Below are 25,182 nucleotides of genomic sequence, written 5' to 3' on the forward strand. Positions count from 1 at the left end.
TGGAGGTGGCTGGAAGCAGAGCTGAGCTTCAGACTTGCTCCTCTGTCTCCAAGTCCAAGACTTTCCACCGGACGACTATTTCCCTCCTGCTTCCTAATTATTCTTAAAAACGGTTTGCAAGACTGCAGCCTTGGTTACTGATCTACTCTGTCCTGAGAAGAAAGGGCATGGGAGGACGGATCTAAATGAGAAAACACCATCAATGGGAAAGTAGATCAGGTAACCCCGTCCCCTTCCCAGCTACCCTCTGGTTTGATCATCAGGCTTCTGGCCATGGGGAATGGAGGCAACAGGGCCGGGCTGGGCACTTCAATCATCTTGGGGCCCTTCCATCTCCAAGATAATGCTTTCCCGTGCTTCTGGAGGAGTGGAGTCAGGATGGGGGTGCTCGTCAGGCTTCTGTTCTGGTCATTACCCCCACATTGTCTCCCTTCTACATGTGAGCCACAAGCTAGGAGTAGGATCTGGCCCCTTTCTCTTCCTGCAGTCTCAGAGGGAGGGTGGTTGAGTGATGGGGTTCTCAGACTCTTTGCAAGACTGGCTGCCCATTTCCCAGGCCAGGATGATTTGTGGAACATCATAACTTTCCTTGCCAGCTAGACCTTGAGTTCTTGGTCACATGACCGAGGGCCTGGGTGAGTTTATGTGGCTCTTCTCTAGCTCTGCACTTCCTGTGCTCTTTCCCTTCTGGTATTGAAGGAAAAGAGGCTGCTGGGACACCAGGCTGCCATATGTATTCATAGTCATCTGTGGCCAAGAGCAGGCCTAGATCATTCATAGGCATGGTAGGATGCCTTCCAAGAGTATCCCCAGCTAGGGGCACACATGGGCACACACATACACACACACACACACAAGGAGTGATGGGAAGCGGGAGGACCAATCCTTTTGTAGCCATGTCTCATACTGCGATAGAGAAACCATTTCACAAATCTCTCCTGCTCTCATTGTCCCTGTAAGGACAGCACGGTAAGTGATGACATTCCTCCTGCAGAGCCGGGGAAACTGAGGCCAATGGAAGCTAGTCACCCAGGTAGTCTTAGAAGTACCATGCCGATCATGTTCTCGTTCCCTCTGATGGTTCATCCTAGACAGGCCTAGGGTTAGGTTGTGCCTGTCATCTGGGGGGCCAGTCCAGCTAAGCTGGGGAATTCCTCAAGGACAGACCTTTGGAGGCCCCAGCTTTGACTAGTCTCCCTGCATGGGGGCTGGCTGCAAGTGCACCCTAGGGTGGAAGGAGGGAATGTAGGTACATTCCTTTTTCTCCTTCCCACTAGGAAGGCCTTGTGTTGATCAAGAAGAAAGTTAAAGACAAGCACTTTTGTGGGTACCTGGGTGGCTCAGTTGATAGAAAGCCAGATCTGAAGGTGGGAGGTCCTGGGTTCAAATCCGGCCTCAGACACTCTCTAGGTGTGTGACCCTGGGCAAGTCACTGAACCCCCATGGCCTGGCCCTTACCACTCTTCTGCCTTGGAACTGATACACAGTATTGACACTAAGATGGAAGGCGAGGGGTTAGAAAAACACAGAAGCATGTTTGAATGGCGCACCCAGGGGAGGGGGCTAAAAATAAAGGGGAGAGGAGTCCGTGGAGTGAGTGGCACTGGCTTCGGCAGTATTGGCAAGTGCTGGAGTGGCAGCAACAGTGGGCTGGGCTGGGAGCCCTTTCACCCCAGTACCCAGGCCCTCAGAATGTCAGAACTCCACAGGGCCTGGGTGCTCAGCCCAGCCAGCGCTCTCCTTTTCTATGGGGCCCAGTTCATATGGCCAGTCATTGGCAGGCCCTCTCTCCCGATCCCTTAGGGCTGGAGCCTCAGGCTGGCGATTTGCTCCCAAGAGCAGGACAGCCTTGTGGCCTTGGACAGGTTATTCCCAGGCTCCCAGGTCTGGACTTAATGATGTCTCTAAGACAGCCAGTGAACTCTGGAGGCAGAAGGCCTGGGTTTGAATCGTGGCTCCCTCACTTCTTAGCTATGTGACCTTGGATAAAAGTTACTGAAAGTAGTCGAGAGAGTGCTAGGCTTAGAGACAGGAAGATCTGAGGACAAAGCCAGCAAACTTCCTGGTGGCGTGAATCCTTGGCAGGTCCTGTCATCTCTGTGTGCCTCAGTTTCCCTCATCTGTAAAATGAAGTTAGGCTCCAGGGCCTTTAAGGCAGTCCCTTTTAGCTCTAAAGCTCTGATCTCATGCTTCTTATCCACTGTCCCTCAAGGCAGGCCAAGATGGGGGATGGAAGGGAGGCAACGTTTAAGATTTGGATTTGATGGGCACCTAGGTGGCACAGTGAGTAGAGTCCTGGGCCTGGAGGTAGGGAGACTCCTCTTTCTGAGCTCAGATCCAACCCCAGACACTTACTAGCGGTGTGATCCTGAGCAAGTCCTTTAGCTCTGTTTACCTCAGTTTCCTCATCTGTTAAATGATCCGGAGAAGGAAATGGCAAACAGCTCCATTTGATCTCTGCCAAGCAAACCCCAAATGGGATCATGGAATCAGTTGTGACCGAACAACAACAAGGTTTCTTCCAGCTCAGAATCCTCTGCTTCTGGGAAGGAGAGGAGGAGAGGAGGCGTCGCCCAGCAGCTGCTCTCTGACATACTTTCTCATGGTCATCCCAGCAGCTGCTGTCCAGCTTGGCAGGATAGGGTGGGGGGCCAGAACCCAGGCCTGTGACCCTAGCCAGGGCAAAGAATTCAAACCCAACCCACCGAAACCCCTTTGGGGCTCCTGAGGAGGTGACGTGTCGAGGCCCATCTAAAGAGCCATAAAAAGGGGGCAGATGTTGCTCTGTCCCTCTCCCACCCTGAGGATGTCTTGGGTGCTCAAGGGTTTGGCTATGCTGCTTCGGAGCATTCAGTCACACAGACTAGGCGGGATGTGGACAGACCAAGTCAGTGAATGACTGAGTCGGAAAGAAAGGAATTTGTGAATGCCGGACTCTGAAGAAAGGTTTGGTGATACCAGGCCGAAGGGGTGGAGACACCTGGAGCACCCTTAGATCTGGGGCCCCCACAGGGCCAGAGGCAACTGGGGCTCTTCCTCTGTCCCTTAGACTCAGTCAGACTAGGCTCTACTTCCCCCTTGGAAGGAGGAAAGGATTGAGGTATAAGGGCCTTCATGGTCACTGGGACTAGCTCCATTTTTCAGAGGATGAAACTGAGGCCTAAACAAGTAAGTGACAACTGGAATTTGAACCCAGGCCTTTCTTCCCATCCCTCATGTAGCCACCCCTTTCCCTCAGAACTTGAGATCATCCGGGACCAGTACTCTGCTTCTCTGAGCACAGTGGTCCCTAGGGCCTTGGAATTCAAGGTGCGCTGATTTGTACTCCTTGCTCTTAGTCCCCTCCAGGGACACCCCCTTTCCCCCCGTCCCAAAAAGTTCAGCGTGCCAGGAGAAGGATTGTCACTCTTTAATACAATACTTGAGAGGTGCAGAATATAATGATCTCAGGGTGGCTCTTGGCTGAGGAAGAGGCCCAACGTGGGAGCGAGCCGCTGGGTTTTGCAACAACATCAGAGAAAAGCTCAGTAAACTGAAGGAGGAAGCTACATATGGATACACAACTACACAAGGGGGAGGCCAGGCCAGGTATGATAGGTGGAGAAGGCCAGCTCGCCCTCAGACGTGGAGAGGGCCCAGGACAAAGGCCTAGTCAGGCTGCTGCTGGGAAGGCTGTGCCCTGGGCCTTTGTGGAACGGGAGACAGGGCCGGTGCTCTAAGGGAGCCAAGCAGGGGCCCGAGTGGCCTTCTGAGTGGGGCCAGCCCAACAGCCTCAGGTAGGATGAGAGGCAAAGAGGGAACGCTAGGGCCACTGGAATCTTCCTGCCAGGCTTTGCTGGTGGGAGGGAGAACCAGACACAGAGGAACGCTGGGGCCTCCCAAGAAGACAACGTCCTCTGGGAGATGGCAGAGCAGACTGTACTAGGCCCGACCCCAAAGACAGTGGAACAGTGTGGACTCGGGGATAATTCCAGAGGCTACTCGAGGTGAGCACAAGATTTAGGGCAGGCAAGCTTGGAAGTGACCTTGGGCCTGCTCTGGGCCAGGACAAGCAGACAGTAGCTGTGGCCCAGAAGAATCAGGCCTCCCTCGAGCTTCAGTTCTGGCTGTTGAATGGATCTCCTGGGCCTGTATCTGTGCCCCTGCCAGAGGTGTTCACCAGGCAAAAGAGACCTTCTAAGGCATTGTGCCTCTACCACAAGGCGTTGTTTAACCCCTCAAGTGCTGGCACCTTTCTTACGGCTCTCAAAGAAGCCAGCAACTGAGGCTGCCATGTGCAGGAGGCGGGTCTGCCGCCTTCCCAGAGATGAAAGGGAGGAGAGAAAACACTCATAAAAATGATGGGATTCTTTAGCTTTGAAATCTAATGATTCGAGGGGATCAAACACAAGCTGAGGCCTCAGGGCTTGTGGAGGGCTGAGGTACGGGTAAGGGTGAGGGCTTGGATTGGGCGAAGGCCAGGGAGCAGCCCTTTGACCTTGGCTGGCAGCTAGGAGCGAGGAATGAGAGCTGGGGGGTTGGAGGAGAGCGGCATTAGTCTGGCACCAGGGTCAGACAAGAAACCACATTACCCTGCAGGGAGAATGAACTGGGAAAACCTCCCAAGGCTTGGCTTTCTTCTCACCAGGCAGAGGTGACAGGGAGACAAGGCATCCATCCCCCATTTTCGCTAAATCCCCGTCCGTCTTTTGGGTGCTGCGTGGAGGCTAGGGGACACGGCGGGGGGGGGGGCAGCTACGGTGATCTCTCTAGCTCATTCAGGATTCCCTCTTCCACAGGGCAAAGGGACGGATGCCCAGCTTGGTATCTTTCACTTGGGGGTGGCATTTGTGGATTGGTCCAATGGAAGGAAACAGCCCTCAGTGACTGTCTGGGCCACTCAAAGATGGGAGACGACTTGCCCCAAAGTCATAGAACCAAGAAACCGAGGTGGCATTTGAAGCCAGTGAGGTCACATACAAGGCATGCTATTTATGGGTCCTTGTAAGCCTACCTCCCCTGTGTGACTCCCCTCCAAGCCCCCCAAATTCCAGTGTTGGCAGATCTTTCCTTAGGACTCAACGTCATATCCCCTGGTCCCTCGGGGACGGGGCAATTTCCTTGATCCGTAACAACTTTCATTGAGTGGGGAGGGAGTTAGAAGAGACAAGAAACGCTTTGGCAATCACAAAAAAATGTTAAAGTTAAAAAAATGAACTGAACTGAAGGGAAACCCGGCTTTGTCGTATGTAGCCTCCCTGTACGGGGCATCCTCAGGAATGGCCACTGAGAGCCCGCCGTGGCACCAGGATTTGGGCCCACTCTCACTATGGATGATTCCACCACTAGGCGAGGGAAGAGGGGGAGCACCTCACCACCATGTGGCCTCTCGGGCTGCTGCTACCTGGCTGGAGGAATGAGGCTACGATAGCTGCCCCAGGGGTTCCCGTTTTTGAAAGGCACCACATTTTCCATTTGAGCCGAGAAAAAAGAATCTAACCCAAAACAGCCCAACCCAGTCCCCTGCATGGCTCCGCTTCCAATTTCCGCTCTGGCAGAGAATACGGACCCCGACAGATTGGGGGATTTCAAACAAGCCTGTGGCCTCCTTGGTCCCAAAGCCAAACTTCCTGCTGTTCACAGGGTCAAGTTTGTTGCACCCTGGGAGCCAGTGCACATACCAAGGCGAAGTTTGCAGATTTGTTTATTTGTCCCAAACTCCTCCAGGATTTCAATGTCCACGGCCCTGAGCCGCAGGCAGCAAGGAGGTCTGTTTCTGCTGGAGAAGACTCAATGGGGCCATTTCAGGAGTTCCTCTAACCCTCCACTGCCCCCCAATGACTTCCAACCCATTCTGCTGCTTGGGTCCCAGCCTTCGTGCAAGAGCCTGGCCGCTCACTACAATGAAGATGAATGTTACGCTCCTGTGGCCAACTTTCCATAAAGCCCTGCCAGGCCAAGTACAGACGCAGATTGGGGAGAGGCGCACAGGCACCTTCTACCCTGTGGCCTTGGCTGCTCAGGGCAAGTGGGCCCGGGGCCTCCCATCCTTCATCCAGACAAGAAGGAGAGGTTAGACTTCTCTTAACCACCTGAAGCAGTAGGAACTGATCAAGGGCTACCTACGTTCCCCATCAGTCAGTGGGGCCATTGTGGGGCCAGCTAAGAGCCCAAGAGGGAAAGCCCTCTTTGGAGGAGGGGAGGTCTGATGGCTGCCCTGAAGTTATCAACAGCCATTACAGGGAAATTCCTAGACATTACAGGTGCCTGGAAGTCTATCATCTTCTTCCAAGGCAGAACCAGGCCACCCTTGGTAGGAAGGAAGTCTCCAAGCATTCAAAACAAAACCCCACGCTTGCTCATTCCCAGCCCCTGCCCACCCTTCTGGATCAGTAAGCCTTAGGCCTGGAGTGCCTCAGTTGCTACAGATGACAGGATTTTGGAGCTAGAAGGCAGCCTTAGTGATCTTCTAACTTCAATGGTCTCCTTTTAAAGGTGAGGAAACTGAGGCCCAGAGAAGGGAAGGGTCTCTCTAAAGTTCACCCAGCAACAGAGCTGAGATTCTGAGGCAGTTTTTTGGCCTCCAAATCCAGTGTTCTTTCCATGACACTGTGCTGCTGCCGGAAAAGGGGCGGGGGCGGGGGTACCTAGCCAAAGGGGCCGAGGGCCCTGGACTGGGAAGAAGTTAGGCGCCAACCCTTGTCCTGGCCAAGGCCCTCCTGGCTGCCAGTTTGTAAAGTAAAACTTCATGGTTTGGGAAAACAACCTCAGTGTGGGATTGTCTCTTTCCCATGTTTGGTTGAACGGGTTGGTTTCAGAGGAGCCAGAGTGCAGAAGGGGAAATGTAGGGGCTTCCAGGGCCCTTCCGTGACCTCATGGCCCTGGAGGGCAGAGGGATCAAAGGTCCCAGGGGCCCTCATTCACTGCCACACTGATGACAGCCCAGAGCAACAGCCAAAGTGGGGACACAGAGAGAGGCCACATGCCCAAGTGGAGAGAGGCTGGGAAGGAGGCCTAGTGTTGCTATTCCAAGCCTAATGAACAAGTCTTCAAGTGGCCCTGATGGTTCCCTTTGTTCTTGGGGCGGTATTCAGCAGGACTGCTGCCCAGGGCCTGGGCAGGGGCAAGAAGTTGGCATCTGCTCACAGAGAGAGGCCTGGGCCAGTGCTGTCTGCTCCTGGCAACTTTTGTGCCGGCATTAGCTGGGGTCAGACCCCTGTCTCGGTGCCCCTCACTGCTGGGCATGTGCCAGCTCCCTCATCCCGCCTCCTAAACAGAGCGGTCCAGAGAGCCTTGGTGTGGCAGTGGGGTCAGGACGGACGTGAACGAGTTTCCCCCCAAATAACTGAAGCTGGCTCTCGGCTATCTAATGAAAGCCTCCCACGTGCCACCTCTGTCTCCATATTGCAGGCATTCTCTACAGGGGCTTGGGGTGCAGCACTGTAGGGGCCTGTAGCCCTTTCCCCACAATACTGACCTGTATGACAGTCCTAGCCCAGGCTCACGACACTTTCTAAGAGCAAGCTCAGTCCTCAAGTGGGGAAGGGCCTCGACCAAGGCTACATAAGCTGAAGGATGGAGCTGGAATGGGGCTCAGCTGTGACACAGGGTATGTGCCCAGGGCTTCTTAGAATAACTCCCGGAGGGAGGCGTGAGGACAGGGGCCCGCTTAGATCAGAGAATTCCAATGGCCTGAATGCACTATGGCCTTCCCTCTGCTGCATGTTTATGGAATGGGTCTAGCCTTGGGATGAGCAAGTGATGCCCCTGAATGAGGATGGCAGAGGCCTAGGCCTACGTTCATTTTGTTGCCAGCAAACATTCAGAGGTTCTTAATAGCCAGGCTCCTTTCACTTGTCAAGCACTCTGGTGGCAACGGGTGGGGGAGCACCCGTCACCCATCAATGGGGGGCCAAGAAGCTCAAGGATTGCTGAGCTGGAGATGAGGAGGAGAAGAAAGTGTTCTTGGAGGACACCCCTGTTCGTCCCAGCTAACTCCAAGCCTGGTGTCTAGAGGACCCCTGAGGATCAATGGTCAAAGAGGAGAAACTCAACCGGTCCTTGCCCCACCCCAAGAAAACGTGGTTGTTGGAATTCAAGGATTTAGAAGTGGAGGAAAACCTCAAAGAAACCAGAGAGTCCAACCCACCTTGTTTTGTGTGTGGGGAAAACTAAAGAAGGGACCAGTGTCTGCTGCGACTGACCGGGGCCCACACAGAGCCATTTACGTCACAGCGTGGATCTGGTGCTGGTGGGATGGGTTGGACTACCCTGAACTTGGAAGGGCACAGTCACTAGCACCTAGCACAGTTCCTGGCACTTAAGAGATGCTTGTTAGTTGGTCAGATTGCTCCTCTGCCCCAGCATCCTATAACAAGAAGAAACAGAGGAAAGGAAGAAGGGAGGGAGAGAAGAAGCAGAGGAAGGAAAAAGAGAAGGAAGAAGCAACTGCCTCTGGGGGAGAGGGGATAGCCAGCCAGCCAAGCCCTCCCAGTGGCGCACTGGTGTACTAGTGTGGCAAGAACCAGCAGTCGGGGCTTCCCAATAGCTTGATGAGTGGCATCACTCAAAGTCGGGGGATACTAGAGCATTCGGTGACATCTGAATTTGCTTCCTTCCCATGATTCCCAGAGGCAGATGGACAGTACAGGTGACTATCTCGTTAGCACTCAGGGGCCTGGATCTCCCCCCAAGGCTCCTGGGAGCCAAGTGACCATTACCAGAAGTTGGTGGCCCAACATGGGGTCAGGATGCTATAACAACTCCTCGACTTCATTGAGAGATCAGAAGACTCCTGGGGGGAAGTCCAAAAGTCAAGAGAAAAGCCACCCTAGAGAGAGACTTTCCAAGCCATGGCACTGGAAAGGTACAAGGCATTAAATGGGGAGAACTTGGCTAATGAATGCAGAGCACCCGAGGTAGGGTGTAGGAAGTGCCCGCGGCTGGGTTGAGGGAGAGGTGCTGGAGGCCAGAGGGCGAATGCCAGGGAGAGGCAGCGATGGGGGCAGGGTGTTAGATGTGAGCCTCTGTGGCAGGGGCCCCGGGCAGCAGCTCTCCATTCATGATGGTGTCTGAGGCCAGCATCTTGTCCTTGCTGGAGTCCATTTCCTGTTTCTTGGGCATTTTCCGATGGAACAGTGGAACAAAGAAGAGGATTATGCCTCCAATGATGGGGGGAATGCCCGCAAAGTAGAAGGCCACATGGTAGTTCTCAAAACAGTTGTGGAGGAGACCTGCAAAATTCAACAGAGATGTGGTTCTCTGCCTACCAGGTGCCCATCAAGCCCTCTATCATCTCCTCCCCTCAGGACCCATGGTGCTTGTTCAGATTCTGCATGAATCAGGGTCCCAGCAGGAAGTCCAACACATATAGAGGTACCCAGAACACAGCCTGTCGGAGCTAGAGGGGACCTAGATGCAGACAATGTCAGAGCTGGCAGGGCCTTCCAATGTGGAATGGCAGAACTGAGGGGAACTTTAGAACTCAGAGCTTAGATCATCAAAACTAGAAAGGATCTTATAACCTAGAGGCAGTGTGGTATAGTGGGTGCGGAATTGGACTTGGTGTTAGGAAGACCTGGGTTCAAATCCTGTTGCAGACACAGGCTGTTACCTTGGGCAAATCACTCAATCTCTCTGTTTTGTCTCCAGTTTCTCATCCAATGCCGCTTGCCCCAGAAGCAAAAATTGCTGTGGATGGCTCTGCTGGCCCTGCAGTTTGTGGCTGGGCAGTCATTCTAGCCTGGCAAGAGCTGGCATCAGAAACAGGCTTGAAAGGGGGCTGCTATTCAAGAATTTGTATACGTAGCCATGTTTCCTCTCAGTCTGCCTCTCTGTCTACTGGTGGAGAATTAGGAAATAGGACCAGGTTTAGCCTTTTTCTCTTTCCCATGCCTTCCTTGTCTATTCAGTCATCAAGTCAAAGCCCAGCCTTCTTCGGGTTCTGCTGCTATACAATCAGTCGTCTGAGAAGCCGGGAGCTCTTTACGGGGGCTCCCTGGCTCCTTCAGCTAGTGCAGGCCCCAAGTTGGCCCCGCCTGAGGAGATAATTGAAGGAGTTGCAATGAACCCAAAACACGCTTCCCTCGTAGGTGGTTTTCTTGTGCTGAGCTGAGGCTGTGGGTGCTTAATCTGGCTGACTCTCTGCTGAATCTCCTACAGTCTATCACTTACAGTCCCTTACTGGGCCTGGGCTCAAAGCTTCCCCAAACTGGGAGGAATGGATGGGCCTCGGGCTCTCCTCGCCTAGCCTTGGAGATCCATCCCCAGGGTCACCCCTGTGCCGAGACCAGTATTGGAAGAGAGCTTTAGTTGGATGGACTCGGGTGTGCTAGGGGTCAAAATCTGCCCTGCGACAGGGATCCTTCGAATTCCAATGTGGTTTAGCCTGAGCTGGTACAATTGCTGAGGCTTGCCCAGCATGTGCCAGCATGAGAGTCCATAATGGAGTAAGAAATGCCAAGAGGTCCTAGGTAGAGGTGTTCAGATGGGCAGGGTGGGCAGCCTCACCTGCTATGGGGGGCCCGGCGGTCATGGGCAGTGCCATCATGCCTAGGAGGTAGCCAATGGCCTGAGATGCCTGCATGGGCCCGACTAGTTCGAAGGCAACGGGTGCCATGATGGTGGTGAAGAAGCCGTCACATAGGCCAAGGAAGAGGCAGACAACGATGAGGCCACCAAAGCCCTTGCACAGGGGAATCATCATACACATTAGGCCCAGGAGCATAAAGGCGATGACCTGGAGAAAGAAAGAAGGAACCTGGGTCAGGCAGTGTAGACACCTATGGGCCAGATTTAGTCACCCAACAAACTATCAGAAGCCTCCAAAAACTTCCTTGCTCTGGGACCCTTCCAGGCTTAAAGTCCCTTCTGACTTTCCACTAGATTCCAAGGTCCCTCCCAGACCTGCCATTCTAGGGGGTCTATGACTATATCCTTTGAATGGGAAGAGGGAAGGAGGAAAGCAGCACTTATTAAGCACCTACTATGTGCGAGGCACTGTGAAGATTGCTTTACAAATATTATCTCATTGGATCATGAGTATTCCTCTGGAAAAGGCCTATACCGTGTGTGTGTGTGTGTGTGTGTGTGTGTGTGTGTGTGTGCTGAAAGATATTTAGGGGTATTGTTTTTTAGAGGAACATGAGCACATCTGGGCTTTAGTCTGCATTACGTCAGGAGGGATGGGGCTGGCGGTCCTGGCTTCCGGAGCAGGATGGAGAAAGTACCAGGGGACCCCAGAACTTCTGGCTTTGGGGGGAAACAAACCCAGGAAGATTGAGCACCACTAAGGTCTGGCCCAGCAGGCGTTTTGGATCACACCTTGGCCAGAGCCTGGCACCTCTGGGACTATCTTGGGAAATGAGGCAGGATCCTCTCTTCCTGGCTTTGCTTGAGCACAGGGGCCTCCCATGGAAGCTGGTTCCCAGAGAGACCTATTGGGAGTTCCAAATCACTCCAAGGAGAGAAGGAAAGCCGGTCAGTATGATGTTGCTCTTGGTTGGACAGAATGTCCCCAAAGCGCAATCCAAAATTGGATGGCAGCCGTGGCTCGACAACAGTTTGTGTGGAAAATACTCAGAGGTAGTAGAGGCCTGACTTTAGCTCAATATGAGTCAAAAGAGACGAAGCTGCCAAGAAAGAAATGTTAACTCTCTCTTGGGCTGCGCGAATAGGAGAGGCGGTGGGGAGGCTAGTCCTTTCCTCATTCAGGTCACATCTACCGCATTGTGGGCCATTCGGGGCGCCTTATTTATCGGCAAGAAAAGCAGGACGGTGAGAGGAATGGATGCCACTCTACTGGACTGGTTGAGCTAGCAAGGGATGCAGGGGGTCCTAGATGGTCTACACCATGTTCTTGGCCCTGGAGGACAGAGATGGAAAAATGGGTCCTTCTTGTCATGAGGCCAAAGAGTGTAGGGAAGATTTGCATTGCAGTCCCACCTCAGATACTTTCTGGCTGTGTGACTTTGGGGGAATGACTTAACCTTTCTGGGGCCTCAGTTTCCTCATCTTGTAACCCAGTGGTTTCTAAGTTCCCTCCGAGATCTGGCAAGAATCCCATGAGAGGGAGATTCTAACTTACCAGAGAAGCGCCCACTATGGGAATGAGGTGTCTTTTCAAAAGGAGTGAGTTCTCTGTCCCTGAAAGTACTCCAGCATAGACTTTCCACTTCAAACCCTTTCAGTTCACTACACAGTTTACCCAGCACCTATTCTGGGCCCAGCATCCTACTAGACCTTGCGATACCAAGACAAAAGATGAAACAATCATTGCTCGTAAGCATCTGACACTCTCGGGTTGTTGGGAGGATGAAACGAGATGACGTTGGTAAAGCCCTTTGCCCACCTCGAAGGGCTGACTGCGCACTATCATGATGACTATCGCCATTGCTAGGGAAGACTTGGGAAGCTGATGGCATCTGGACAGGATGAGCTTTGAGTGACAGCAGTGACAGAGAGGCTCATGGTCCAGTTGCCCGAGTACTTTTCCGGAAGGCCACCGAGTGCTTGTGGGTGTGGCTGTCATTTATGGGGAGTAACCCTCCCCCCTGCCTCTGACCCTCCAGAAAGACTGCCTCCCATTGATTTCTTCTGGGAGAATAAAATCCATTTTTGGCTCAGGTCTTTGAGTCAGCCTGGATAGCAGAGAAACTGAGGCTGAGGTCCCAAAGCATCAGTGCTGGCGAAGATTATTTCTTCATGCCTGAGGTCACTCCCTGGCTTTTCTGGGCAGCACAGTGAATTGCCCAAGGACACGCAAGTATAGGGAGAATTTATTTTTTAAAATGTTCATTAAGAAAAACAAAGCCTAACCTTTCATCTTAGAACTGGCACTAAAAATCGATTCCAAGGCAGAAGATAGGGAAGGGCTGGGCATTCAGGGTTAAGTGACTTGCCCAGGGTCACACAGATAGGAAGTGTCGGACAGAGGTCAAATTTGAACCCAGGACCTCCCGTCTCCGGGCCTGGCTCTCTAGGTGCCCCTCTACAAGCATTTCTTAAACGTGTTTACCACGTGCCAGGCACTGTGCCAAACACTGGGCTTCAATTTGGTGCCCCAGAGGAGATGGAAATGGGAGGCGATGTTCTCTAGGAAGCTCCTTGCCACATCTGGGGTGGGGGTGGGGGAATCCCCTCTTCTCCCAGCCCCAAACCCTGGAGTGGCTTCTTGGGCCCACCGCCAGCCCGCCAGCCCGCCAGCCCGCCAGGATTGGGGCTGCACACCAGGTGAGGAAAGAACAGACGTGCCTATCAGCCAAGCCCATTAGGTCAATTAAGAGTTAATATCATTATATAACACAAAAGGCCTCATTAACTGACTTTAAAGAGTGTAATTACTGGCCCATTGTGTTTGGCCGCCTCTTACATCCTCCTGGAGGCCTTGCCAAGGTTCCCAATGAAACATCCCTCTTGGAACAGAGTGAGCCCTCAGCTCCCAGCGACCCTGGGGATCCTCCCAGGCAGCGGCTCACTGTGGTTCAACGGCTGCTTCTGGGCTGGTCATCCTCGCCGGGGCCCCCTCACAGGCCAAGGGGCTGAGAGAGCCCTTCCCGCCCCCCACTTCCCTGCCAAGGATGGGGGGCCTCAGATAGGCCTTGCGTGGAAGAAAGGGGGCACATATCGGGAGCTGAGAGGGCTGATCTCATGTCGGGAACCTGGCCCTGCCCTCCACTGGCTGGGTGACCTTGGGCAAGTCACTGCCCCTCTTCTGAGCCTCAGTTTCCTTTCATGTAAAATGAGAATAGTGCTCCTAGATAGGCCACAATTACTGGGAGTCAGACATTTTACAAACCCAGATGCACTATGGGAATTGTTTTGTTTTGTCTGGGGGGGTTGAGGGGGGCAACATATCCCTGATTTCATCATTTAAAAGGAACTTCTGATGCAGAGTCCCCAGTGCAATTTTGCAATTGTTTTGCAGATTACAGTCTTTGACCCAAAAGTTCTTGACTCGAGGGCCGGCCTTGAACTTTAACAAAGCATATAACTATCTGGTTATATTTGCTTTCTTGTTCAAGTCTCTGTATTTTATTTTAGACATTTAAAACACCATTTCGAGGTGTCCAGAGGCCTTCCCAGACTACCTAAGTGGTCCCTGAAATAGGAAAGGAAAAGAAAGAGCCCCTGCAGGTGTCTGTGACAAGAGAGGTTAAGTGATCCATGATCTCCCAAGGATCAGTGAATTAGTGTGTACGTGCCGCCGGAGGCACACCTGGAACTCAAGACTTCCTGGCTGTGAGGAGGCAGGGGCCACGCTACACCACCTCTAATATTATTGACAACAGGAGTACTTAAACCAGCACACAGGGCTGGGGTTGTGTGATGGAAGTGCTGGGTAACCTTGAAAGTTTTTTAGACATGAGTTATTTATCAATATGACGGGCCAGTCACTTTCCTCTTTGGATCCGGATTTCCTTTCTAGCACATGATGGGAAGTAGGTGGTGGTGGGAGGAAGTTGGAGGTGGGAAGTAAGAGCATAATAATGATGATGATGGCAACAGAAATGACAGTCTTGCCATCCTGGGGGTGAGGTGTGTTATGAGAATCTAGAGACTCAGTTGAATTCCATTGTATTCTGTGATGAATGTGACCTAGAGAACTCTCTTGTTATGAGGCAGTGATGGCGAACCTATGGCACAGGTGCCAAAGATGGCACAGAGTGCTCTCTGTGGGCACATGGCCACCCCTTCCACCCCCAGCGTTCCTTACTAGAAAGGCAGAGGGACTTGGGCGGAACTGCTCCCCTCTCCCTTTCCATCATGCCTGATGACAATTTTTTACATCCCTCACCCCTCTGCCCAGCAGCCCAATGGGAGCACACAGGGGGTCAGGTGGGTGGCTCATGGGTGGCAGAGTTGGAAGGGAGCGGAGCATTCAGGCCACTTCCCTCCCCCTCTCTACATTCACTGAGGACATTCCTCACTTCACCCAACCCTCTACCCACCAGCTCAATGGGAGCACTTCCTCCCTACCCTGTGTGGGGTAAGGGTGTGTGTGTGTGTGTGTGTGTGTGTGTGTGTGTGTGTGTGTGTGTGTGTGTGTGTGTGGCTGGACAAGCCAAGCACTCAGTGGTAGGGAGCAGGGTCTGGCACTCCATCTCTAAAAGGTTCATCATCACTGTTACAAGGGATTCTTTCTTCAAAGTAAGTACAGGAAAGTTTCCATTTATATAATATTTTGTTTCTATTCTCTCAGCTATTTCTCAGAACAGTCCATAAGATTTTTGAGCTCTATTTTACAGAGAGGGAAACAGAGGCCCAGAGCCACACAGAGAATTAGAAGCAGAGGAAACTTCAAACTGAAGTCTATGGTCACAGAAACTCAGAAAACGCAGGGCTCTTTCTATTCGGGCATGTTGTCTCTTAGAGGAAGGTGTTAGGCAAATCTTGTCAGCCCAGTGGTGAGGGACATTACTGGCTGGCTCTGGGAAGCTGGTGGTGGACTGCATAGTGAGGCTACTATCTCCTCAGGCTGTAGGAGATAGGTGAGTGGCTGGGCTCTTCCTGATAGGTCCCTCTCCATCCCTCAAGCCTAGGGCTCTGTCAGCCCTGACATTCCACTTTAGTTTCCCCAGGAGATCTTTTTCTGGAGACCCCTCAGCAATCTGAGAGGTCTGGACTTTTGCTATGTCTAAGCCGCCATCTTGACTCCACTTTCCCCTCAGCAATCTGGATTTGGGTTCAGAACAATGGTGCCAGATTGTTTTGACCACAAAAGTTACCAGGAAAGAGGGTTGGTGGCCTGGGCCCCTGGCATCTGCACCCAGAGAAGCCAAACCCTGGGGATGGGAAGGACTTCAGTGCGTAACCAAGAACTTGAGACTGAGGGCAGATGAGAACACACAGGTGAGTAATGGAAAGGAGTGACTGGCAATGAGGCTGGACAACTGAGGGGAGTGGGTGCAATGCACTGACATTCAATGTTCTCTGTTCTAAGGCTCTTCTCTGGCTCCAGTTCTGCCCTTCCATGCCCCAAGGCTCCTCACAGCCCCAACGGTCCATGTTTTAGGGGATATACTTAGCCCCGACATTCCCTGTTCAGCCTAACCTTCCCACTACTAAAACCGTTCCTAGTTTTGTCATCCTCGGTTTTAATGACAATTTTGTGTGATGTTTATCTACAGGGAGTTTTACTCCCATTTTACAAATAAAGAAACTGAGGCTCTTCGAGGCAATCTGACTTGACCACAGTCACATGGGTAGAATGTGTCAGAGCTAGAATTTGAACCGAAGCCCTCCTGACTCCAAGCTACGTTCCATCACAGACATTGGGGAGGCAAGGCATTTCGGATACTTCTGCCTTTGGCCTCCCAGATGGAGGGGGCTGATAATAGTAATTATTAACAATAACGCACAGAGGCTTATTTAATTTTTACACTCTCCCTGGGAGGTAGGGAGAGGGAGCAATCTTTGCCTCCATTGAAGAGCTGAGGCGCCCATGGTCCATTGCCCAGGGTTCCACAGTGAATCAGCAGTGGAGCCCAGAACTTCCTGTTGTTTGGCTGAGGGAGGAGCTCTAACTGCTAAACCATACTGCCTCTCCTCAATAGGGAGCCCCTAGATTGGAGGAGGTCTTCTCCCCTCTGCCCCCACCCCAGCCTGTCCCATTTCTTCCTTGCAGGGCAAGGTCAACTGGGCACCTGTAGGTAGATCTTCTTTAATCCAGGAATGGAATCGCTGATCCGGCCGGACACCAAGCGCCCAATGCCTGAGGTGGCCCCGATACACACCAAGAGGACCCAGGTGTCCTTGATCATCTTCTCTCCGGTGAACTGCTTGTCCACGTACTTCATCTGAAAAGCACAGCCCGGCCCCAGCCCCAGACAAGAAAGAAAGCAGATGAATCCGGGGAGAACTTAATGGTGCATCTCTCACCTTACTTTCTGGGGAGAACATTCTCATTCCTGGTGCCGCTTACAGCCTGGCACCAAGTTCTCCAGACCCTATCACGGGAAAGCTTCCGAGGTGGAGGTCTATCCTATTGAGCCCTCAGCCTACCCTTCCACCCCACCTCTGGTTTTTTGGGGTGTGTTTGGGGGAGTTAGCCCATGGATCCATTTTAAGGCACGGTTAGAAGATGGGGACTATGAGTGGTGCTGAATGAGGGGATAGTGTAGACACTCCTTCTGGTCCCTGCCACTCCCCCCACCCCGAATCATCTAGCCATAGACCCGACTCCTTTCTCTCCATGTACCTCAGATGCCATCTGGGTCAACTTGTACCTGAGCAGGAATGCCCTCTAAGACGTCTGACCTCCCCCTGGAGATGACCACTGAAGGAAGGGCCCTCACAGCCTCCAAAGGGTAGCTCATTCCACTGTGGGGTGGCTGACCGTATCACACCAGAGACTCCAGGTCCACTCTCCCTGGCTGAGGAGAATGCCCCTATTCTCCCTGACAGCCCTCTAAATCCCAGGAGACAGGGATCGTGCCTCTCCCTAAATCTTCAGTCCTAACCCTGACTCCTTCCTGTGGCTAGCTCAGCCCAACCTGAGACCCTGGCTCTGCCAGCTTGAGTGCTAGGTACTGGGGAGACTGAGAGCTGGAGGGAGATGGCTCACCAAGTGCACGTAGGGGATGAAATAGCCCAGAGCTGCTGTGGCAATGCCAAATGCCCAGATACGATAGGTTCTGTGATAGAAGACCCTCATGTTGCAGTAGTTGGTCAAGTGGCCCAGGCACTGCTGCTGAAAGCTTCGTCCCAGCTTGGCCCGGGGGTTGTGGGTTGTGGGCAGGAGGGGCCGGTAGGTGAGTGACAGGAGCATGAGGATCAGCATGAAGACGCTGAGTACCTGCAGGGTGTGTGCCAACTGGATCTTCTCCCCCAGGACCTTCATCAGGAAGGGGAAGGACATGGAGAAGAGGCTGCTGGCAGCAGCCACCACGCCGTTGGCCAGGCCCAGGCGCCGCTGGAAGTAGTGGCCCAGGATGACGAGAGAAGGCTGGAAAGCAAAGGAACTCCCACAGCCAAAGAGGATGCCGTAGGTGAAGAAGCGGGCCTCCAGGGAGCTGGGGAGGAAAGAGATGGGCCGCCCTAGGCATCCTGGGCTTCTCCAGTTCTGGCACAATAGGCTGTCTTCCCTCAGTCTTGCCTTTTTGCCCTGTCCCTTCCTCCCTCCCTCCCCTTTCCTCTGTTTCCCCACCCAGAATCCAAGGCAGTCACTGGCTGCCCCCCCCCCACTCTGCTCCCACCCTCATGCAAAACAGAGAGGTCAAGGAGGAATAATGGCAATGAGGAGAACCCTCGGTTTCAGTCAGAAACCTTGACTGGAATCAAAGCTCTGCTACTATCTATGGGAACTGGAGTGAGAAATGCCATCTTTTGGAGTTTCTCAGTTTCCCTCTCCTTCAAAATGAGAAGGGATTAGGTGATCTTGGAGGACCCTTGGCCATAGTCCCACCAAGCTTGGAAAAGCCCCTGGAGGAGGGCTGGGGAAGGCATCCACTGGTTGAGGGAGAACCTTGAGGATGAGTGGAAAGACAGTCACCATTGGACTCAGAATGGGCAAGACATCTCCCAATTACCAAGAATTAAAGAAGAACAGGGAACATGGGATCAAAGGAGTAGAGCTAGAAAGGCCATTGAGTTCAGCCCCATTTTATAGGTGAGAAAACTGAGGTCCCAGGAGGTTAAGTGACTTGCCCAAAGCCCCACAGCTCATGTTTAAGGTGGGATTTGAATGCAAGTCTTCCTTACTCCAAATCCAGGGCTCTATCCACTACAGTATGCTGTTTCTCACAGAGCTGGGGTCTTTGGTGAGCATCAGCCCAACTCAGCTTCCTGTTTGGAGTCTGGTTAGCAGAAGCCATTCCATTCCCAGTGATCTTGGGGTAGTATAGACTAACATAGCTCACATGCCTCTTTGATTCCCTCCTCTAGGAGCAGTCAGAGATTACTAGAGCTGAAAGGGATGTTTCAGGCAACTGAAGAACAATGATTTGCCCAGGGTCACACAGCTAGGGAGTGGCACGGGTCTTCTGACTTCAAACCACCACACCTGCTGCGTATGTCAGCTTGGCCCTCCCTTTGCTCCAAGCTAGGCCTCGCCTGGCCAGATGAGAATTTCTGCAGGATTTTTGGGTTATTGAGGGGAGATGGAGTGACCTTCCTCATCTGCCCACTATTGGAAAGGACCAGAGTGAAGCCTCCCTCCACGATGAGGCCCACCAACTTCTCCACAAGGACTTCAAGGGCAGTGCTGGAAAGAGTGTGAGTGTTTCCATGGCAACTGTCACCATGGTGCTCCATCTCCACGCATTCGCATTCCCAGGACAAGGCTGTTGATGCAGGCAGTGTGAGAATGAGATCAAGCCAATTGCCAGGAACCCTTATGATAGCTATTTGCTGAGTTACTGCTGCAAACCACAGCTCTGGGGCTCAATTGGCTCTGCGAGGTCATTGGGGAAAAGCTTGGGGACCTAGAGCAGTGATCGTGGTGGGGGAGGGTATCCCCAAACTCCCCCCAAGCAGCCCTGATCCTGAGAGACCAGATATCTTCCTGGTCACTGTCTGCTAGACTCAGAGGTTGGCCAATATCGAGCCTCCATCCAGACCTGCTCCTGACCCAGAGGTCTGTTCACGCCCCCCTCCGCCATTCACTCCACTTCCTTGCCATCTGAGATGACTCAAGATCCTGATTGATACAGCAGAAAGGATGGGCTTGGGCCTCCTGCCAGCAGCTGAAGCCACTTTTCTGTGGACAGTGAAGCCAAATAACCTGGAAAGATCACCGGTTTGGGACCCACAGGACCTGGGTTCAAATCTCAGCTCTGTTATTTATTACCCATAAAGTGAGAGAGTTGTATTAAATGGCCTGAGGTCCCAGCTGGCTCTGACACTGATTTCTGGCTCCGATGATGCATGTGTTCATAGGGAAAGCCAAGTCATGGGGGCTTGGTGGCAAGACACCTCCAATTCAGAGTTTTTGTAGAGGGCGGTAAGAAGAAAACAGTCCCTGCTGCTGCCTTCCACCTCCATTATTGAACCCATGTGGATTGGAAGGGAAATGGGATCCTTATGTGCCTAATTTGTTTACACTTTGCTCAGTCTTACAAAACAGCTCAGTGCTGAGCAGTGTAGGGCCTGGAGCCCCTCCTCTATCCTGCTGATGGCCGGGGCATGGCATTCCACTGGAGCATACATGCTGCAATGGGGCCCGAGAGAGCCGCAGGCAGCCACCCTGGGTTTTTCCCTTTCTCTGTCCCAATCTGACAGGATGGTGCCAAACCCTGATTGCTGGCCGAGTCTGAGTTTTGCTGGCATGTCAGCTTGGGGAGCTTGGGTGGGTGGCCGGAAATGTTAGACTCATAAAGAAAGTTGGCTCACCCTCAGAGGGCCTAGGACCATAAAATTATTTTTTTTAAAGTGATGACTATTTTTGAAGCCACAAGTACCAATGCCGGGTACCATTCTGGAAAGAGATTGGTTGGGATAGAGAGATGAGAGACTCTGTGGTGCAGTGGCAAAAACACTGGCTTTGGAGTCCAGAGAATCAGGTTCAAATCTCACCTGTTGCTTCCTACCCGTGTGACCTTGGGCAAATCCCTTCCTCCCTCTGGACCTTGATTTTCTCCTCTGAAAACTCCGGATTTTGGATTATGTCATCTCTTTGCCCACTATCTGATGACCTCGTCCACTGCTCCTTGGGTATTCAGCTCTGCCCAACTTTCTCTGGCATTGCCACTACCATTCCCTCCATCTCTTGGCAGGCCAAGGCTCTCATTTTTCCAGATAGATTGAGGACAGGTGGGTGCCATAGGGAATGTCCTTGATAATCCCACTTTCCCCAGCCTGAGGGAAGGCGCGCTGACTTGACTTCTCTCTCACTAATACCGGCTGGAGAGGGAGGGTTTTGTGAGCCAGGAGGCACCTCTATCTCATCTGAGGGAGTCTGCTTGGGGTGGGCCATCGCTCCTCTAGGAAAAGGATGAGCAAGGTGGCGATGGGCTGCATGAGGTTCAGTTGAGGAAGACATAGGGGAGACAGAGAGCCACCTTCCAGTATTCCAAGGGCTGCCATACTGAGGAGGGAATCTGACTTGTTTGCTTGGTCCCAGAGGGCCAAACGAAGAGCAACAGGTAAGTTAGAGAGGCTGGTTCTGAGGAAAAACTTGGTGCCACTGAGAACTCAGGAGCAGTGGAAAGGACTCCGGCCTTGCCTGGTACGTGGTTGAGGGGCTCTGGTTTCAGCAAGGATTTGGTGTTTCTGTGGGAGTGGGCCAGATGGGTTGTGAGCCCTGAGCTCAGTGGAGGAAACAACTGGTAAATATTCTTAAGCTTTCCTGTCTCCTGCTGAAAACATCTGGCTCTACCTGTACACACGTCATCCAGGTGCGTAGGTGGCAAATGGAGCTGCCTGATGGGGAGCCAGAGAAACAAAAGGGCACCGAGGTGAGCCCACCTCTTTCCTGGGTGACCTGCCCTTACCAACTGGATCGGAGGCAGAGAATGGGTGCCATTCTTGGTTCCGTTATTTATTGCCTATGTGATCCTGGGTTAGGCTGTTGGGAGCCTGTCTCCTCATCCTCTTTCACTGGAGCTTGGTGATGAAATGGAACAAGGTCAGAGGAGGCAGTGCGGCCCAGTGGGGAGTAGCCTGACTCTGGAGTGGAAATTCCTGCCTTGCTTTGACCTGGCAGGACAACTTACTCTCAGACCCTCCGATTTCTCATGTGCAAAATTAGGGTTTGGGGCTAGAATCAGAAGTTCTTAATCCAGAAATAGAAATGACTGCAGGTTCTTCTGACCTAAAAGCACCATGATTCTATGAATCTGTGGCTTGTTCCTTGCCTCCCGCCACCTGTGAGCATGGGAACTCCCATGAGAGCAGGAAAGGGGTGGCGCCACTTGGGTTGGGCATAAGAATGGTTGCCAGCCTCTCCTCCCATGTGGTCCTGTTCTTGCCATTGGAAAAGGAAGGCGACTTTCTCTCTTCCCAGGCCCAAGTATGGATTTTGAGTGGCTGAGTGGTGCAAAGAGTGCTAAAGGTTAGATTTAACTTCTCTGAGCCTCTGTTTTCTAATCTGTAAAATAGGACTAGTAGCTACTGGCCAGGGCAGGCGTGAAGAGGAAGAGGGAAGGGAAGGGACAGGGACTGGGCTTGGTCAGTCTTGGTCTTACTTGGTGAAGGAACTGGCGAGGAGGCCGATGAAAGCAACAGCTGCCCCGGCCGTCGCTGGGATTCTGCAGCCCATCCGGTCTGTGAAGATGCTCACGATGGGGGAACACAAGAAGATCATCCCCATAGCCAGGGCTCCGACCCATGCTGCACAGAGACACCAAGAACAATAAGGACCCCCTGGAGTGGCCAAGTACCTGCCGATTGACATCACCCCCCTTGGCCTACCTACAAAGGAGGATGCCAAAACCCAGGGGTTACGCAAGGCCACGTAAAAACTTTGTGGCAGGGCCGGGACTAAGGCACTAGTCCTCCAGCTGCAAGTGACCAAGAACCCAAACTCCCAGTGTATTCCTGCCAACACCTTTCCCACCAGCCCTTCAAGAGATTTGGGGAGGCACTGAAGGATACTGAATGTGCACACACACGACTACGAATTAGAACAACCCTTGACCAGTTCTAAAACTTGATCAGTTTTAAGAGTGTTAGAAAATCTAGAATTGTATGATTTGGAGCTTGAAGGAATTGGGCAAATCATCTCTGGTCAGCCTTCCCATTTCACTGAAGAGGAAACTGAGGTCATGAAAGAAAGGTTAAATAACTAAACAAATGAGAGGGTTGACTAGATGACACCTCAGGCTCCTTCTAGCTCTGAATCCTCTTCTCTTTAGACCTCTGTTCTCCCCTCTCCAGGCTACAGAGTCTTAGCTTCTTTAACTTTTCCTCCTCGGTTAATTACCAGCCCTATAATTATCTTCCCACTTTCCTCTGACTGCGTTCCAAGTTTGTAGCAGCAACAACGTGAAATACTGCTCAATATCTGTCATCTGAGTGGGATAGATCTCTTCTAAGTGGTAAGGCCTAGTGCAGGCCATAGGTGTTAGGCTAAGGCAGGATGGAAACACAATAAAATAGTAAGATTGCTTTCTGGTCCCTTAAAGCTCTGTTCCTCATCGGGGCCTCCCCTAGATCACACTCAGGGTGCTTTCCTCAATGGTTAGCACATGCTTATGTTGTAAATGAGGCCGGAGTTCAGAGCTGGAACACTGTGATGGCTGGCCACATCCTGTACACTTAGCCCAAAGCTAGCCATCCTGCAAGTAAGCGTGGGAGGTCACTGGAGACAACAGGTGGGAGAGAGAATGGGCAGACTGCTTTAATGGAAAGTTCACTAGAGTTGGCTTTCAGCTCTCATATTTACTAGGCCCTTTTTGCCCTTAGTGTCCTCATTTCCTTGTCTGTACAGATGAGAGAGTTCGACTTTTATAGACTTTTCCATTCTATATCTGTGATAAAACGATTACCAGAGTAAGCTCATCCATGGTGCTTGGAAAAACAATTCCCAGATAATTGTCTTTTCATTATTTCCTCTAACTCTCTCCAAATTAAGAGGAGAGCCAATTTGCAACTAAGCAGCCCTACCAGAGACCGATTGTGAAGGCCCTACGTATTAGCGCCCTCAACTCCAGAGACTGTTCCGGATCTATTTTTATGTTTTAGAATTTATATACTTTATAACTACTTTTTCCTGTGTACGTCGTTCCCCATTAGTCAAATGGAAGTTCCCTGGGGAAAGGAACTGGCATTTTTTTGGTTGGCTTTTTTATATTTATATTCTTAGTACCTAGCACAGCAGCCAATGTATAGTAGGTGATTTATGCTTGCTGAATGAATGAAAGGCACAAATAACTGACCCAAAGGACGGTAAGACAAGGGAACTTAAAATCCTGGTTGTTAGTGCTGAAAGGAACCTTATCAATCATTTTCTTTAACCCTTTATTTTACAGAGGAGGACACTGAGGCCCCAAAGGGGAAATGACTTGTCCAAGACCATGCTTCCAGTACATGGCTGAGCCCGTCAAACTTAGGTCTTCTGATTCCCATGCCTCTACTTGACAACCTTTCTTCTCAGAATCATGAAGGTACGAGAAATCTGAGGGAAAGGACCCTTTGAGTAAGAGAGTGAGGGTCTGAAAAGGCTTCTTGGAAGACATCTCTTTTGTAGGAAGAGGAAAACTTCAGCAGGCGAGATGAGTCCCACTGGGGATCTGTTTGAGTCAAGCGACAACAAGAATGGGAATTGGAAAATGGTCCAACTTGGCTAGAATCTTTAATTTAGGAATAGTAAGAGCTAGACAAAGTAGAACCAGATTGGGAAGGGTCTTGAAAGCCAAGATGAGAAATTCATACTCTAATAAAGTGATGGGGAGCCATTGAAGGATCTATCTCTGTTTCCAAAGCTTTCCTTGACAGCCGTGAAATGACATGTGCATTTTCAATGTGGACTTCAATGTGGTAGAAAAGCATTTAAAGCAAATTCTGATTGTTAGAGTGCACAGGTCACTGGACTTGGTCAGAGGCCTGGGTTCAAAGCCCCACTCTGTTATCTAGGAACTGAGATCCAGAGCAAATCAATGATTCTCCTCTCGGTCTCACTTCTTCTATTTCTTCTGCCGTTAAACGAAGGGATCTGTCTAGGTTCTGATCTTTAAGGTTTCTTCCAGTTCAAACCAAATCCTTGGCCACCTCCAGCCCCTGGGAGCAACCAATTCCTGAGTGAGGGCCTCATCCCTTGAGTGCTCATGGAGTCCTCCCCATCCCTCTCGGGTCTTGAGGATGAGCTATAAATATATATATATACACATGCGCACTCATACTCTCCAGCCCGTTCAGTAGGCCTGGGCAGGTTGTCAGGGAAGAAGGGGAAATCTGGCTGGACTATCGGGCAGGCTCTGAGGAGCACTCACTTCCCCGTCCTACTGGGCCTGGGGAGAGGCCCCCAAAGACTTTTCCCTCCTGTGCCTGGTTCCTTCGGGGTTGGGGGGAGCTCCTCCCCTCCACACACACACAGAGAAAAGCCAGTGCCTTTGAAGCTTCTGGGGAGACATTCTGAATAACTCAGGAACCCAAGAGGGGCGAGATAAGAAGAGTCCTCACTAGGCCGCCGCTGCCGCTGCCGCCGCCGCCGCCACCACCAAAGGACCACTCCAAATTAATTACAGGGTTTCAGGAATCAGTGCATTCAAAAGCATTCCTGTCATAAGTGGGGGCCTGGTGCTCAGGCTCACAGGAGGGAAGAATGGA

At 51.9% G+C, this 25,182-nt stretch overlaps 1 protein-coding gene across 1 annotated transcript in view; it reads right to left on the reverse strand.

Moving 5' to 3' along the window:
• Positions 1 to 3,394: 3,394 nt before the first annotated feature.
• Positions 3,395 to 25,182, reverse strand: part of SLC16A2 (solute carrier family 16 member 2) — a 94,403-nt gene continuing 72,615 nt past the window's right edge. The window contains exons 2-6 of the mRNA XM_007505629.3: positions 22,101 to 22,245; positions 17,543 to 17,990; positions 16,623 to 16,775; positions 10,489 to 10,717; positions 3,395 to 9,212 (exon numbers count right to left, since the gene is read on the reverse strand). Of these exons, the coding sequence (XP_007505691.1) occupies positions 8,992 to 9,212; positions 10,489 to 10,717; positions 16,623 to 16,775; positions 17,543 to 17,990; positions 22,101 to 22,245 (1,196 nt within the window). The 3' untranslated portion in view covers positions 3,395 to 8,991. The remainder of the gene's footprint in view (positions 9,213 to 10,488; positions 10,718 to 16,622; positions 16,776 to 17,542; positions 17,991 to 22,100; positions 22,246 to 25,182) is intronic.

This window comes from Monodelphis domestica, chromosome X, assembly GCF_027887165.1.
Source record: "Monodelphis domestica isolate mMonDom1 chromosome X, mMonDom1.pri, whole genome shotgun sequence".
Lineage (NCBI taxonomy): Eukaryota > Metazoa > Chordata > Mammalia > Didelphimorphia > Didelphidae > Monodelphis > Monodelphis domestica.